Below are 16,035 nucleotides of genomic sequence, written 5' to 3'. Positions count from 1 at the left end.
GAGATTTATATTCGGTTAGCTATATCGCGTTAGCGGCTCCTTCGGTGTTGCATTTGCCATCAAAAACATCCCGAGGGTTAAGCGATAAACAAAACACGGCGACGACGAACTTGGGAGACGACAAAAACGGAGGCGTTACCATCCCACAAGTCGGAGTAAGTCTAGTTGTTTAAGTTGGTCGCGACAGATTAAATATCGGACCGGATCCCGGAGCTTCCAAGCTGTAGATAACATCGTTAGGGCGAATAATGTTAAAGCGAAACGAACTGCAGTCCCCCCGTGTGGAAGGGCCGCAAATAATTGAACCAATTTGCAAAATTTGGGGGAATTACGTAGAACAACTACGTGGATGTGCTTATATATTGTTTGAGGGGGGTGACAGATAGAGACCTGAGTGGCGATTAAGATTGTTAGGTGGAAGTACCCAATTTTATCCAAAGCTAGACCCAGAAAAAAATGTTTGGCTTTTATTCAAACATGGCAAACGGACACTGCGAAACTTAATTAAAAAATCCTCATGTCATGTTTTTGGAACATTTTTAATTTACTATTCTGGGCGTTAATGTTGGAACAAAACTAATTTTCGCCCCAACGAATGCTCGCCTGTCAAATGATGTTCTTCCTTACGTTCGCTTCTCCTGTGTTTATCTAATCTACTTTTAATTAGGCATTAAAAAGCTCACCCCCCTCTTTCGAGGTCCCTTAAATCAATCCTTTGGCAATACAGATTTTTGCGGGTCATTAGTTCGGCTTTTCGATAAATTAGCCGTTCTTATTGCTCGAGGGGCGCAATTTATTTCTGCCTTGACACATTTCAACGAGGGTTGAATTAGTACATAAAACCGCCGCGATAAATCTAAAGTTTCCACTGGGCGAGTTTTCGATTTTGATATTTTTTATATTGCAAAAACAAGCGCGAAAATGTAAAATGACCCATAATTAGGTACTTAAGTAATGAAATAAAATATAAAATCCTTCATTTAAGCTTCTCTTTTTGCATATCATATCAGTTGTTATCACAACAATGGTGTAACATTTGTAAAATCAGAAAAAAATGTGTTTTAAAATGCACATAAAATCACCTGTTTTCTGCAATTTAACTAATCAAAATATAAAATTTTATGTCGATATTGATTTGTTTGTTAATTATTAGTTTAGTTACTTTAAAACATCAACGTTTTTCTTTTTTCCTATTTTTAATGTATTGCGTATTTATTTTAAACGGAATTATGTTGAAAACAAATTATTACTTGCTCACACCTAAACATTCTTAATATTATTTTTTAATTAAATTTAATTCCAATAAAAATACAGTTTATACCGTACATGGGTATAACTTATTTCCGGGTATACGTACATATTTTACTGGTCCGGCCAAAATACTCTCAATTTTTCATCGGATATTGCGTATCATATATAACTTCTAACTGCGGTTATAGAGTACAATATTTTCGCTATCGTTCTGGCCATAGCACGATTTTTTGAGTTTATGGTCAAAATGGCGGATCGGCGCAAGTCTTTAACTGTAAAAAAAAAGATAGAGATTATCAGAAGTGTTGAAAATCTACCTGTCATTGATAAGTCAAACCAATTTTTTACAATAGGAAAATATTGCTCCTGGTTGACAATTGTGCAGCTCACCCAAGAAATCCAATCCTTTCAAATATCAGATTAAAGTTGTTGCCTCCAAATAGCACCTCAGTCGTTCAACCAATCGATCAAGGCGTAATAAAATTTCCTAAGACATATTACCGCAGATATTTTTTGTATCGTTTGATCCAGTCATTTGAAAATAAGGAACCTTTCAACATGACTATCCTAAAATTACTTGCACAATGTCGGAATGATTTCAAACTGCTTTCGACATGCAGGTCTGATAAAATCGGAAGATGAGTTTGATTAAGGACGAAGACGACTGACTTCCCCTAAATAATTTAAGTTTTACAGCCAAATGATCCTTAAAGCTCTGGTAAAGAAAGCGACGATGATGTTCAACAGGACGAAGTACCAAGTTATTCTGAAGCGCTTTGTGCCGCACGCACATGTTAGTTTCAAGAAGACATTATATATTCATATAGCTTCACATCATTTCATCACATTTAATTTTGATCAAATCGTTAGTGTAGGGAATTCGCTCGGTGGTGTTCCTCAGAGATCTATTTTAGGACCATCGTCCGTATGACATTGAAAATTCATTTAAGGTAAAAATTCGGAATATTAAATCATTTTAACCATGATTATGTCTAATGTGTGGTCCGTGTTTAATAAAATAGTAATGATACAAAAGCCTTGCTTGAGATTTATTTACGGCACCCACACAAACCAAAATGTCGCGAGCCCCAAGTCCCAATTTATTGTTTATTCAAAATTGAAAAGTCAAGTGAAATTTCTTTAAAATGTTTTGGAGTTTGGAAATTAATCGTAATAGAAAAAATGCAACCAGTAATCTTCCATATGATTATCGCAATAATTTGACTGTCAAAACTTTTGTTTTCCTAAATGTCTGTTGAGAGCGATCATGGCTCACTCACTTATTCCCAAAAGTAAAATTTTCCATTTACATTTTTCAATAAATTAAAACCGAATTAATTTCTGTAATGTTACCGAAGTTAAACTTTCAATATGGGCACTTATTTTTATATTTATATTTATTTATTTATTTGTTTCATTATACTGCCAAAATTTTTGTTTTTCCAAAAGTCTTTTGATTTTGTAACCCTAAGAATGATGATAAATACATCATGTGAAAATCTGTGATGTATATCGAAAAGAAATGAAAAAGTTCTTCTCAAAAAGTATCGTATCCCAAATTGCACACAATCATGGGACTTCACAGATTTCGCGGATTGCAGATTTCTAAATGATTTTACAGATTTCTGCCATTTTAAAAAATAATAAAAAAATCAATAAAAAACTATTCAACCAATAAATAGGCCGAGCCAAAATCCTCTTTTCAAAAGGTAGCTATTTAGTTTTAAATGAATAAATGTAAATATAAAATCGACGGATTTTTAAAACAGGAGTAAAAATTATATTTTTAATTTTTTTTTCTGTTCAACTGTTAATGAAACAATTTTTTCATAGAAAGGGGTACGTAGTTGGGAATTTCAATAATTGTTATTATAGGTGGATAAAATACAACCAATAGTGAAAAATAGAAAAATAGATTTCTTATTAATGAAAATATTTTATGACTAACTTATCCCTTATCCCTTATAACTACTCTATAAATAACTTGAAAATGTAATCATTTAATCACGTATTGGCATTTTAGAAAATTTAACTTGCCGACCCTGCATCTTCATAATAGTCACCCGTTACAGTTTGGTATATAAACTGTTGATATTATTTCCTATTACTTTGCTTACGAAGGTACTCTTACTTTTCAATATTTGTGTTTTCCAAATTGTTTTTAACTCCTTTGCACCTAATATGATTTGTAAAAGGAACTTCTCTAATTATTACCTTTTTTTTAATTGCATAGCAAATCCATTTATTTGTGAAAGCACTATACCGTCCATTACTCCGTTTCCCGCCGAACCTGACACCTATTGTCGATAAAACGCAACCCGAATGCAGCGTTGCCAAACTGTCTTTTTTTTTCTTCAGGCATGACCGACGAGCATGAAACCACGGGGCGGTAAACAAAAATCCAACTGGCAAGGCAATAAAAAAATAACGTCTGACGCGGCGGAGGACAAAAACCCACCGAAAGACAGCGGCTTCGATTCCGATCAAGAAGAAGGGTTCTCGAAGTGGCTAAAATCGGAAGAGGGTGTGGAAAACCTGAAACTGTTCGTCATAGGCAACTCCCTGATCGTCTTCCTTTTAATGTCGTGGCCGCAGATCAAGCAAGGTCTCGACGCCGCCTACTATCTGTACTTGGACTACGCGAACCAAAGGAAATAACATGTTGGGCGCCATTTTCAGGTGGTTCCTGTGTCTGACGGTTATGGTTTTGTACAGTTTGGGAGTTTTTAAACTAGTTGACGATTTTTTCCGGGACAGGTTCCGAAATTACCTCGAAAACGAGTATAAAAACAATAAATTTAAGCAGCCCGAAGAGCTGGGCAAATTTTTGGAAGAAGCACGTAAATCGGCAGCTGTAAATTCGAAACGCGAACCTGCAAGTTTAAACATGTGCACTGCAGATGGGTACTATCGAAGTCTCGTCTCGTTTAGGTGCTACAGCTTCGGCTGTAGCTAACGTAAGGCAAAACAAGTTTATTTAATTAATTTTCCCAACTATTTATGCATAGACACGCTAGTAATAAGCTTTAAAGTTGAATTAAAAGTTTTATAAATACGTCTCAGTACATTCGCAGCGCCAAACTACGAAAACAAATTAACATTTGACTGCCAGTAATTATTATTTACCATGAATAGATTAATATTCACTCTGGTTTCGGTATAAGCAGCGTCAAGTTAATTTGTTATTGGTGATTCATCCGCAGTACGAAAGATATTAAAGCTCCTACGCGATTCGTGTTTCTCTTACCTGACCAGCAGGCAGCGCCAACAACAGAGGTTAAAAACCGTTAATTGCCGTTTGGAATTACGGGCATTCAGGGAGCAACCCGAACGATTTCAATTATTAACACTTAACACACAGGGACGCATTTTGTTTTCGAAATATCACACCGGCACTCGCGAACCCACACTGTTGTTGCAACGTCTCGGAATTGTAGGTTATAAACAAATTTCCGTTGCTCTACCACAACATTCCTTTTAAATCGACCACCCGGTGCCGTATGGAATCGCACCCGCGAGCGCCACCTGGCGATACCGCGTTAAACGCCCTATAGAAATGTGCTTCAGTAGGTTTTAACAGTTGTCTCCAGAGGGCGGCACATAAACTCGAACGATATTTCGCTCCGAGGCCCCAAAATTAAAAACGGATAATATAGATGTAAAATAGTGTTTTCTTTGGAAAACCAACCATTGTAAGTTTTAACCAATATTTGTAACACTTCGTGTCACACGTATTGCGTTAATAAAAATATTTATGAGTTAACGGCTGCATGCCTATGTTTTTCTTTTTTTATTTACTTAAGTTCCAACATAATTCCATAGGCTAATCAGAAATAAATGAGCTTTATTATTATCTTCAATGTATAGGACGAACTGTGTTTCGGCAACCAGCAATACCTTTCCTGATGTTTTGGTTAGTTTTCCTTCCTTTCCAATTTAAACAAAACTACATTTAATCGTCTTGTTGGAATACATTTAATTACAAAAATAGCAACGTATTCACAGAGAAAGATAAGTATATAAAATATATAAGATTTAAAAACAAATCGAATATTTCTCAGCACAGTATTCGAAGAGTGGCCCTCAAGGGCGATGGTGTCGTTCACAGACCACTTAGGCGTTCTCTTGACACGGACAATTGTTCACGATAGAACACCCGCCAGCGCCCCCAGCGCTATCAAAAAAAGTACCGTAAGGACAAGAATAAGTCGATTTATAAATCTTCCCGCTTTTAGCGGCGTAACAGGAGATGTAGCTCTTGCAATAGGGATCGGCGGGATTGGGGAAACATCCCGGCTCGGTGCAGGTGAACTGGGCGCTGCTGTCGACGACGCAGTCGGTCGACTTCTTCGTCTCCGCTTCTCTGCATGGACACTGGTAAAGATAATCGCACCCTCCGGTATCTTCGTTGAAGTATGTATCGACTACGCACGTCTTGAGTTCCTTGATGAACTGGTCGTCCCTCTCTGAGCAGCAAAAGTATGTCGTGCAGGTAGGATCGTTTAAGTTGGGAAAGTGACCGACTTCGGTGCAGTTGAAGTAGTCCGGGTTTGATTCGTAAGCACAGCCGAATGCTATGGTGGTAGACGCGATGAATGACACCTGTAGATGCGTCACTATGAGTACTGATACCGCAACTCGTTCTAAAGTCTATTATCTTTTCAGTAAAACTGCTTTTTGGTTAATGTGGACTTTTAAAGCTCCATTAAAATCTTATCTGGGGTTGATATTATCTTTTTTTATAGGAGTGAATGCCCCGATTTTTTTAATACTCTTATAATCGTGTGAATGCTACGGAAATATATATACATATATATATATATATATATATATATATATATATATATATATATATATATATATATATATATATATATATATATATATATATAAGTGTTACCATGTATGTTTGAATGAAAGTGGTCAAAAGTGGCAATTATCCCATCGCATTACTTCTACACTGTTCTGATATACCCTATAATTGCAACTGTCAATTTAAAATTGCGTGGCTAAGCCTACGCAATGCAGACTCTGCCAAAATTTGATTTTGAAAATTCAATAACAAACGCGGAAAATACCAAATTTGTTTAAAGGTTGCCGCTTGGAAGTGCAACTTACCAAAATGACAGCTAAGGCCGAGCTCTTCATAATGGTTGACCCGTTTTTCTTCTCTTGACACGCGATACGACTTTAACGATGCGCCTGGGACGTAACTATTTTATATGTGGATGAGAAAAATGCCAGCTAATCGTCGCATCTACCTTTCTCAAAATAAAACGTAAATCACTTAATAGGTTTGTACTGGGATTATGTTAATCCGGATCCTGGCAGGTTTGTTTTAATATCGCCGAATTTTTAAGGCTGATTGCGTCGTTTTAAATTAGTTGTAGAGGATAATCTCCTATAGTGAAATCGAAAACCATTTTATTTATCTCCAGTTTCTGGCATCCTCTTCACTACTTATAAAAAAGGAGGTGGTGTTTTGATGGTAATGGAATACTCGAAATTATTGAAAATTTAGAACATGCAAGAGAAGGCCCTTGTGCAAGATTTTCATTCTAAACAATTCCAATGATGAGGAAATAGTGAAAGTACTAAAAGCTTTGGACCACCTCCTCATGAAAATACCAACCATTTTAATAATTTCCTCTTGTTATAGATTTTGAAGTTTGTGGTGTGTCATATGTAAATAAAAAGGAATAATAAGGATGAAAGCTTGGTATTAATTTCAGTTTATCATTATCCTAGTGATAAATTAAACATTGTTTATAATCAATTACCGAATTGGAAAGTTACATTTGGTTTAGCAAGTAGAGTTCAATGGCTTCAACAATTGATCGTGTATTTTCGAGTTTTTCACGTAATACCTGTTATTGAAAATACAATATCAGACCATAGATCAATTTTATCTTCAATAAGCTTTGTCGATAATGTAAATGCAATTCAAAATAAAGCCATTTCAACAAGCACTATTTCATAAAAATTGGTCTAATATGTATAGCGCGTGAAGCCTTGATTCTGCGTTTGACTACTTTTATTTGGAATTTTTGTCAAATTTTAACATGTGTTTTCCTAAACGTCCATTTTGTATGTGTAACAATAAAAACCCGTGGATATGCTATGATGTAAAAAAATCAAGTAGGGAACTTAAATATTTCTTTCAACAACAAAAAATATATGAAAATTTACGAGGCAGGTATAGGTTGGCTAAAATCGCGCATAACAGGCTAGTAAGGAATGGAAAGAAAAGCTTTTGCCAGCATAGAATTGTAAATTCTGAAATTATAACAAAATCCAGTTGGAACGTGCTAACAAAAGTAACTCATAGAAAGAGAAGTTCAATAATATTCAACTGGAGCGTATTAATAAAAAAATTGAAGATAGTCGAGCTATGTCAGACATGAGTTTTTCAGAGAGGCGTATACTTATTAAAAAGCTTAAAATAAACGTTCTTAATATTCATTATAAAGCCATTTACCCATCTAGTACATTTATAAATTCAAGCCAAAAAATTAGAAAAATTATTCCATTACATAAAAAAGGTAGTAAAACAAATATTAATAATTACAGACCAGTTAAAGTCCGGTGATTGTCCTGTTGGGGTATTCTGTGACCTCAGCAGGGCATTCGAAAATGTCTTGCAGTGGTATCAGCGGTCCTCCATTGAAATTTGCAGAATCTAAGAAACAATATGTTAGCCTAATGTATAAAACAGATGGTGGTAAAAATGGGCGTCCCTCAGGGCTCTGTATTAGGACCGGTACTTTTCCTCTTGTATATTGAGACCATTTAAAAAGTTTGCTGATAACTTTACGATATCTATGACGGGTAGGTGTGATTCGTTTCTGGATGACAAATGCCACGTGGATTAGAGTGAGGTTCAATGATAATAACTTACATCGTAATGTACTAAAAACATCTTTATAAGATTCCATCTTAGTCAAAAGCCATGTAGAGAACATTTGCTTCAAATAAATACTGAAGATTTGCGATTGGTACATGGTGTAAGGTTTCTTGGAATGTTCATAGATAAAAACATGAATTTGAAAACTCGTTGATAATGTTGAGTGTAGAATTAGGTATGGTATAACAACCTAACAAACCTATTTTAAATAGTTGAATATTTTAACATTGTATGGTCTATATGTGTTCGAAATGTGTGTTTATGTGTTTCAAAATAAGTCAAGTTTTGTGTTGAACAGTAGTTTTCACTCAGTGAACACAAGATCTAAAGACGTGTGATAATTTATGTGCATTTAAAGGAATAAAAGGGAATATCTTGTGTTCAAATGCCTGTGCTCAGTGGAAGAGTACTTTAGTTAGTCTCTTTTCTTACTTATAGATATAGATTATTATTATTATTATTATTATTATTATTATTATAGATTATAGATTGCTATTTGTAGTTTTCTATTTTATTTATTTTATTGACAATTTTCTATACAAACATTGTATTTGTCGATTTAGAAAAAAAGATTATTATTATTATTATTATTATTATTGTTATAGTCACCCTTCACTCATTTTAATGATCAGAGGAGGTTAAAGATTTTGCTGATATGTGATGAGAAAATTTTTAAAGATCAGAATAGATTGTTATTATCTCTAAATGGAAATGATCGATCACCTCCTGAGGAGGGCGAGTACTATCGATGTCTGAAAGAAACATGTAACGTGGTTTTGAACGACGTGAACTCTTGGTTTAACAATAATAACTTATATCTTAATCCTCTAAAAACATCTATTTTAAGATTCCATCATAGTCAAAAGCCATGTAGAGACCTTCCGCTTCACATAAATACTGAAGATTTGAGATCGATACATGAAGTAAGGTTTCATGGAATGTTCATAGATAAAAATATGAATTTTGGTATCGAAGTTGGGAGCAAACATCTATTTGTTACATAATCTGAAGAATATCTTAACGGAATCACAAATATTAAGTATTTATTACGCTCATATTGAGAGTAGAATTAGGTATGGTATAATTTTGTGGGGATGGTCGACTTATTCGACAAATGTGTTCGTGGTTCAGAAAAGGCCGTAAGATGTCTACTTGTTGTAAAACCTATTTTAAAAAATTTAATATCTTAACATTGTATGGTTTATATGCGTTGGAAATGTGTGATTATGTGTTTCAAAATAAATCAGGTTTTGTGTTGAACAGGAATTTTCACTAAGTGAATAAAAGAACTAAAGACGACTTTAGGGTTCCTTATGCAAAGTTATGTGCAATTTTTTAACCTTTTACCGTTAGAAATAAAAATGATAATTTATGTGCATTTAAAGGGATCAAAAGGAACATCTTGTGAGTAAATGCCTGTACCCAGTAAAAGAGTGCTTTAGTCTTTTTCCTTTCTGGTTTATGGAATACTGTATGTTGTTTTGGATTATGGCTTATTTTGTTTTATTTATTTATTTTTCGTATAAAAACGTTGTATTTGCCGTACTTTTTATAAAACTTCTGGATTCTTCCTGCGTCGATTTTTGCTGGCCGAAATTGACTGAAACTGGAGCAGTTTCAGTCTAGCTCTGAAGAAGCCAACACAATGATTGGCGAAACGTCAGAAACTGTCGAACATTTTGGCAATTTCGTATCGCGTATTCGCGAGCCTGCATCTGATGCAATAAACAGCACCACGAGGATTAAACAACTCGATCCTAATCGCTTAATCCTTTTATGTTTATTGGTCGTTGCCGTTTTACGATATTTTCTGAGAGAAACGTGCACCGTGGTAACCGAATTTCTTGGCGTACCTTCGATGCTGACCGATCGATCGAAAGAACACGACGGATCATCACTTTTTATTAAGTACCGTGATGCCCAACATACAAAAATATAAATCTATAAATAAAAACGTAGCGAGCTTGAAGTAGAGGACATCATGACTGTTGACATCTGCACGTATTGTCGCTGGAACAACCTTGGGAAGCGGGGCTGAAGAAAGTACCCGACGGACAAGTGTAGGTCTGCTGCACGAAGCTCCCGCTGCTCAGCTTGTAGCAGTAGATGTACGATTCGCAATATAGATCGGCTGGGTTTAAAAACCGGCCATTTTCCGAGCAAGTGAACGTCACTGTCGAAACGTCTGCTGTGCAAGTAGACGTGGTGGTCGTCGTCTCGAGGGCAGAAGATGTCGAGGTTTCGGTTGGCGCTGCAGCTGTTGTCGTGGTTGCGGAGCTCGAACATGGACAACGGAATTGGGCATCGCAACCTCCCAAGTCGGGGTTGAAAAGAGATCCCGTAGGGCAGGTGTAAAGGGTCTGACTGAAGCTACCGCTCGAGAGCTTGTAGCAGAAGTAGTAGCTCGCGCAGCTGGTGTCGTTGGGACTCGGATACCTTCCATTTTGTTCGCAAACAAATGTTGGGTTAGATGGGCTGTAGTCGCACGGTTCGATGGTCGTCGGCGTCGAGGTCACTTCGGTGGTGGTACCGCACGGACAGCTGTATTGCGTGTCGCAACCCTGGCTTTCTGGGTTGAAAAGCGACCCAGAGGGACAAGTGTACAGCATTTGACTGAACGAACCGCTGCGCAGCTTGTAGCAGTAATAGTAGCTGGAGCAACTAGAATCGTTCGGGTTGGAGAACCTTCCGTTTTCGGTGCAGTTGAAGGGTGTTAGCGCCTCATTTACCGGGCAAGCCGATGGAGTTATGGTGGGTGCTTCGCTAGTAGGCGCGACGGTGGTTTCAGTTGTGAGCAGGTCGTTGCAGGGACACTGGTATCCAGCTTCGCACGCGCCAGTGGCGTTGTTGAATAAGGATCCTGCGGCGCACTCGTAGAGTACCGACTTGTACCACGAGCTACTCAATTCGTAGCAATAGTAATAGCTCAAACAGGACGCGTCGTTGGGGTTGATAAACCTGCCGTTAGCAAAGCAGGTGAATGAGTTGCTGCCCACCGAGTCACAATAGGCTGGTGGTGGTAACCCAGTGGTTCCTTCCGATGGTTGTGATGTTGTCGGTACCGCAGTAGATGATTGACTTAGCGACGTAGTCGTGGGAACAGTTTGACAGGGGCACACGTAGCCTGTATCGCATCCTTGGCTTACGGGATTGAAATAGGAGTCGGGAGGGCACACGTAAAAGGCCGAAGTGAAGTTGCCGTCTCTTAGTTTGATGCAGTAATAGTAGCTGGAACAACTTCGGTCTGCGGGATTCGTAAACCTGCCGTTTTCTGAGCACGTGAATGTTTCTTGGGTACCACAGGGATCGGAAGTCAACGTGGTTGGGGTAATATGTGCTGTAGTGGAAGTTGCAGGTTGAGTCGTTGAGTCAGTTCCTTGGGTAAAAATGGTGGCGTCACTGGTTGTTGGTTGCCCGCTGGGTGAAACTGTGCTCGTGGAGTTATCACCTTGAGTAGGAATAGAAGTGTTATTGGTTGGTATAGATGTGGTAAAGTTTTCTCCATGCGAAACAGCAGTCGTATCGCTATTTGTCGACTGCCCACTGGGTGTAACTGTACTTGAAGACGTATCTTCTTGAGGAACAGGTGTGGTGTCACTGTTTGTAGGGTGCCAACTTGGTCCGAGTGTTGTAAGGTTGCCCCCTTGCGAAACAGAAGTCCTATCGCTAGATGTCGGCTGCCCGCTGGGTGTAACTGTACTTGAAGACGTATCTTCTTGAGTAACAGGTGTGGTGTCACTGTTTGTAGGGTGCCAACTTGGTCCGAGTGTTGTAAGGTTGCCTTCTTGCGAAACAGAAGTCCTATCGCTATTTGTCGAATGCCCGCTGGGTGTAACTGTACTTGAAGACGGATTTTCTTGAGTAACAGGTGTGGTGTCACTGTTTGTAGGGTGCCAACTTGGTCCGAGTGTTGTAAGGTTGTCTCCTTGCGAAACAGAAGTCCTATCGCTATTTGTCGGCTGCCCGCTGGATGTAACTGTACTTGAGGACGTATCTTCTTGAGTAACAGGTGTGGTGTCACTGTATGTCGGTTGCCAGCTTGGTCCCAGTGTTGTAAGGTCGCCTCCTTGCGAAACAGAAGTCCTATCGCTATTTGTCGGCTGCCCTGTGGGTGTAACTGTTCTTGTGGACGTATTTTCCTGAGTAGCAATAGTGGTGTCGCTATTTGGTGGAATTGTGCTTGTGAAATTGTCTCCTTTAGTAGCGACAGTTGTATCACTGATAGTCGGCTGCCAGGTTGGTCCAGGTGTTGTTAAGTTGCCTCCTCCAGTAACCAGAGTAGTGTCACCGGTTGTTGGATACCCCGGGCTACTGGTAGACAGAGACACCACGGTAGACTGGCTCTCTTCCGTAGTTAGACACTTCGAGCATTCGGAACACCACGGGTTCGTGGTCGGTGGAGCTTTCGTGGTGACGGTAGCGTTAGAATCGCAAATGCAGGCGTACTGTGATGAGCAGCGTTCCTCTGTAGGATCGTAGAACATGCCTTCGGGACAAGCGAGGCGAACGGTCACCAATTCGACCTCGTACGTGGCGCAGAGGTAATACTTCGAGCATGTCGGATCGAACGGATCCTCGAAGCGTCCGTTGGTCAAGCACGAAAATGTACCGGTAGATAAACACTTTATCGATCTCGGCACAGGCTCGCCGCCAAATATCAATGGAGGGCAGTTCCAAACCTGTTGGATGCAGTTAGATGATCGAAACACAAAAAATAAGAGGAAGTATTGCAAAATATGAGAAAATATTAATGAACTAGAAAGAATCAAGAAGTAGGGAACCTAAGAATAATGAGATATGTTTGAAATGAGGAAACAGCGGAACATAAAACGAAAGATTAACGATATAGGTTCTTGAAAATAAACGTAGTGGCAAATATTGAAATACGAAGAATATTTCAAAATACTCGAAAAAATTAGGAAATAATGTGGAGTTAAGGGGAGTTTTAAATAAACAAGGGAAAATATGAGAAAATAGTGTCGAAATATGAGAAAATATTAAGAAAACACTAAAAAAAAATAAGCAATAATGGACCGTAGTAGCAAAAATAATAATATTAATAAAGAAATTATTAAATAAATAAGAGTAAATATGATAAAATAGCACAAAATATGATAATATTTTAAGAGAATACAAGAACAATTGTGGATATAGCGCAAAATATGGGAAATACTAGAAAATAGGGGAAAGCAATTGAAAGTATGAGAAAATGTTAAATAAATACGAGAGAATATAAAAAAATAGCCGCAAAATATGAGAATGTATTAACGAAATACTATAAAATATGAGGAAAAAGTGCAAAATGTGAGAAAAATTAAGGAAATTTTATAAATTATGGCAAAATAGTGGAACTGATTAAATATGATGAATTATTTGGGAAGTACGAGAAAACAGGTGGAAATAGTTGAAATTAGTAGCAAATATAAAAAACATAAGGAAATATGAGCAGATATTCAATGGAGAGGGAATATTCAATAAATTCGAGAAAATATGAGAAAAATTATTAAAGATGACGAAATAATGAAACATATTTGAAAACAAACGAAATATAAGAAGTTATTGAAGTATAAGGAAATAAAGGAAATACTAAAAAATAGAAGGAAATAGCGGAGAATAAGAGGAAATAAATAGGTCAAAATATGAAAATGTATTAAGTAAATGATGGAACGTAGTAGCAAATGTTAAAGAAAAAGCAGAAAACAAAGAAATATTAAGTAAACATGAAAAATATGAGGAACTAGACAAAATATGGGAAAAATGAAGGAAATACTATAAAATATGACGAAATATGAAAAATTATGCGAGAATATACGGAAATATTAAGGAAATGCTGGAAAATAATAGGAAATAATGGAATGTAGTAGCAAATATTAAAGAAATAGGAGAAAATAACCAAAAATATTAAGTGAATATTTCACACAAGCGCAAAAGTTGAAGGAAATATTTAACGATGTGAGAAGTTATGAATGCACTTCGAGTAAATGTTAACGTTGAAGGGGGGGGGGGGGTGAGGGGAATATGAAAAGCTATTTTCGAAAATACTGGGAGGTACTTACAAAAAGGTATGGCAAAATGCGTATCCAATTCATGGTCGCGTTAAGCGCATGGGCAATTTTTTTTTTAATTGCGATCGCGACTAAATGTGGATAATCACTGATCGTCGAAGGGCGACATCGGGAAATATATCTAATGTAGCGACGGCGACAATAAATTTAATTGCCACGTTTTATTGTCCCAAATAAAATTGCGCCCTGACGGTACCGTTCAGATAGATATCGCCGGCCTCCCATGCGGCTAGAATTGCCTCCAATAAAGTTTAGTCACAGTCTTTTTTTATCCCGAACCAAAATCGTCTACGTTTCGGGAACCACGCTTACAAAGAAAATCCGTATTGATCTGGGAAACACACTGCTGAGATTTGTTTATCGAATGGTATCTATAAGTGACGTCATATTGGCTGGAGTATTTAATAAGGCTTATACAGTTTTTTTAACACAAACCGAAATTCCAGTGGTTTGAAATTTTGTGCTACGCAGCGTTGCCACCTCTAACAACAACATGTGGCAGACAGATGGATGGATGGATGGAAGCAAAACTAAAACGTTAACTTAGGTGCCATTTGAAGCCACAGAAGGAAGAAAATGTTCGTGCAGCCTGCGGAAGTTCCCCATCTTAGAATAGTGCAGATAAATTTATTCCATAATACAAATACAAAAATGTATATCATTAAAAATTAAATTAAAAATCACTTTAACTTGACTTATTTTTATTAATTAATCACGGAACGCCATGCCGTTTCAGGAAATTAGTCGATTGCTCTTTCAAGATTTAATTCAATACAAATTAAATTGGACGAGAATAGTTATTCAAAGGAAGTTTTGATGAATCTCTTTGTCTATCATTTATTGTTTTGAAATAATGATTGCATTTTTCAATTGTTTCAAATGCTTTCGAGAATCTAATTGGAATTTAAAACAATGAAACGGAATGAAAAACAAATTAATGGCAGTAAATTCGTTCAATACAAAATTGAGTTAAACATGACTTTGCATGGCTAATTAAAATATTAGGAAATAGTAAAACGTGAAATGAATTATAAATAATTAGAAAATTAAAATTATTAAAAAATATATCGCGAATATGTAGAAATTATGAAGGAATCAAGAGGGAACATTAAATAAATGCGAGAAAATATGAGTAGAAATGAAATGAACAAATATTAAAGGAAAAGGAGAACATATAAGTATTAAGCAAATAAATACGAGAAAATAGGAGGAAATAGTTGAAAATATGAGAAAAATTAAGGAAAGGCTATAAAATATTAGGAAATAGTTGAACCTAGTTGCAAATTCAAAGGAAATATGAGAAAATATTCGAAAATATATTAAAATATGTAAGAATTTACGCGAAAGTATTGTTAAATATTAAAGAATGTTAGAAATTATTAATGAAATTCTAGTAAAAGGGAGAAATATGAAAAAGTATTTGTGCGAGATGAAAAACAAATGAATGAAAGTAAGTTTGTGCCGATACAAAATTGCCCTCCGCTCAAAACTTAGGGCCATTCCAAATTTCACTTGTGTTCACCATGAATAAAACAGCTCATGATGTGGGAATAAAATTTGCTACCAGTGAAACACTTCATTGCAATCATCGCAATTATTTAAAAATCCTTACTACCTAGGTATACACTATTCTGTAACCAATTTAAGGGACACTAAATTGCGATTTCAAGGTAATTTCCCAAAAGTAGGCAAGATTCTGCGTAGAGGGGTTTTCGAGGACCAAAAATTCCAATATTAATTATTTTTTGAAAATGTCGATAAACTATCGACATTTTATCGAGAAAACCCCTTGTTTCCCTACATTTTGCGCCCCAA

At 36.7% G+C, this 16,035-nt stretch overlaps 4 protein-coding genes across 5 annotated transcripts in view; 1 reads left to right on the top strand and 3 right to left on the bottom strand.

The window, feature by feature from the left end:
- The window catches only part of LOC132701617 (tyrosine-protein phosphatase non-receptor type 13-like), a 166,352-nt gene extending 161,340 nt beyond the window's left edge, over positions 1-5,012 (bottom strand). Inside the window, exon 1 of the mRNA XM_060669705.1 lies at positions 4,499-5,012. The gene's annotated coding sequence lies outside the window, so the exon portion shown is untranslated. The remainder of the gene's footprint in view (positions 1-4,498) is intronic.
- Positions 34-4,509, top strand: LOC132701620 (uncharacterized). The gene is made up of 3 exons (XM_060669713.1): positions 34-155; positions 3,610-3,878; positions 3,931-4,509. Exons 2-3 carry the CDS (start codon positions 3,625-3,627, stop codon positions 4,205-4,207), a joined length of 531 nt encoding a protein of 176 aa, XP_060525696.1. The 5' UTR covers positions 34-155; positions 3,610-3,624; the 3' UTR covers positions 4,208-4,509.
- Positions 5,013-5,113: 101 nt separating the features above from the next.
- On the bottom strand, positions 5,114-6,490 carry LOC132701271 (uncharacterized). Of its 2 annotated transcripts, XM_060669069.1 has the most exons (3): positions 6,370-6,490; positions 5,684-5,853; positions 5,114-5,625 (listed from the first exon to the last, which is right to left on the bottom strand). In XM_060669069.1, the coding sequence occupies exons 1-3, from the start codon at positions 6,397-6,399 to the stop codon at positions 5,394-5,396; spliced, it is 432 nt and encodes a 143-aa protein (XP_060525052.1). In that variant the 5' UTR covers positions 6,400-6,490; the 3' UTR covers positions 5,114-5,393. The 2 variants fall into 2 exon arrangements, with proteins under 2 accessions (XP_060525052.1, XP_060525051.1); XM_060669068.1 differs by having other exon boundaries at positions 5,119-5,853.
- A 3,589-nt stretch (positions 6,491-10,079) lies between these two features.
- On the bottom strand, positions 10,080-14,295 carry LOC132701270 (mucin-2-like). The gene is made up of 2 exons (XM_060669067.1): positions 14,212-14,295; positions 10,080-12,834 (listed from the first exon to the last, which is right to left on the bottom strand). The coding sequence occupies exons 1-2, from the start codon at positions 14,242-14,244 to the stop codon at positions 10,135-10,137; spliced, it is 2,733 nt and encodes a 910-aa protein (XP_060525050.1). The 5' UTR covers positions 14,245-14,295; the 3' UTR covers positions 10,080-10,134.
- Positions 14,296-16,035: the final 1,740 nt, after the last annotated feature.

The sequence above is a fragment of the Cylas formicarius genome, unplaced genomic scaffold (assembly GCF_029955315.1).
Source record: "Cylas formicarius isolate icCylForm1 unplaced genomic scaffold, icCylForm1.1 PGA_scaffold_4__25_contigs__length_36172078, whole genome shotgun sequence".
Lineage (NCBI taxonomy): Eukaryota > Metazoa > Arthropoda > Insecta > Coleoptera > Brentidae > Cylas > Cylas formicarius.
The sequence above is the reverse complement of the archived record's forward strand: the minus strand, read 5'-3'. Positions and strand labels throughout refer to the sequence as shown.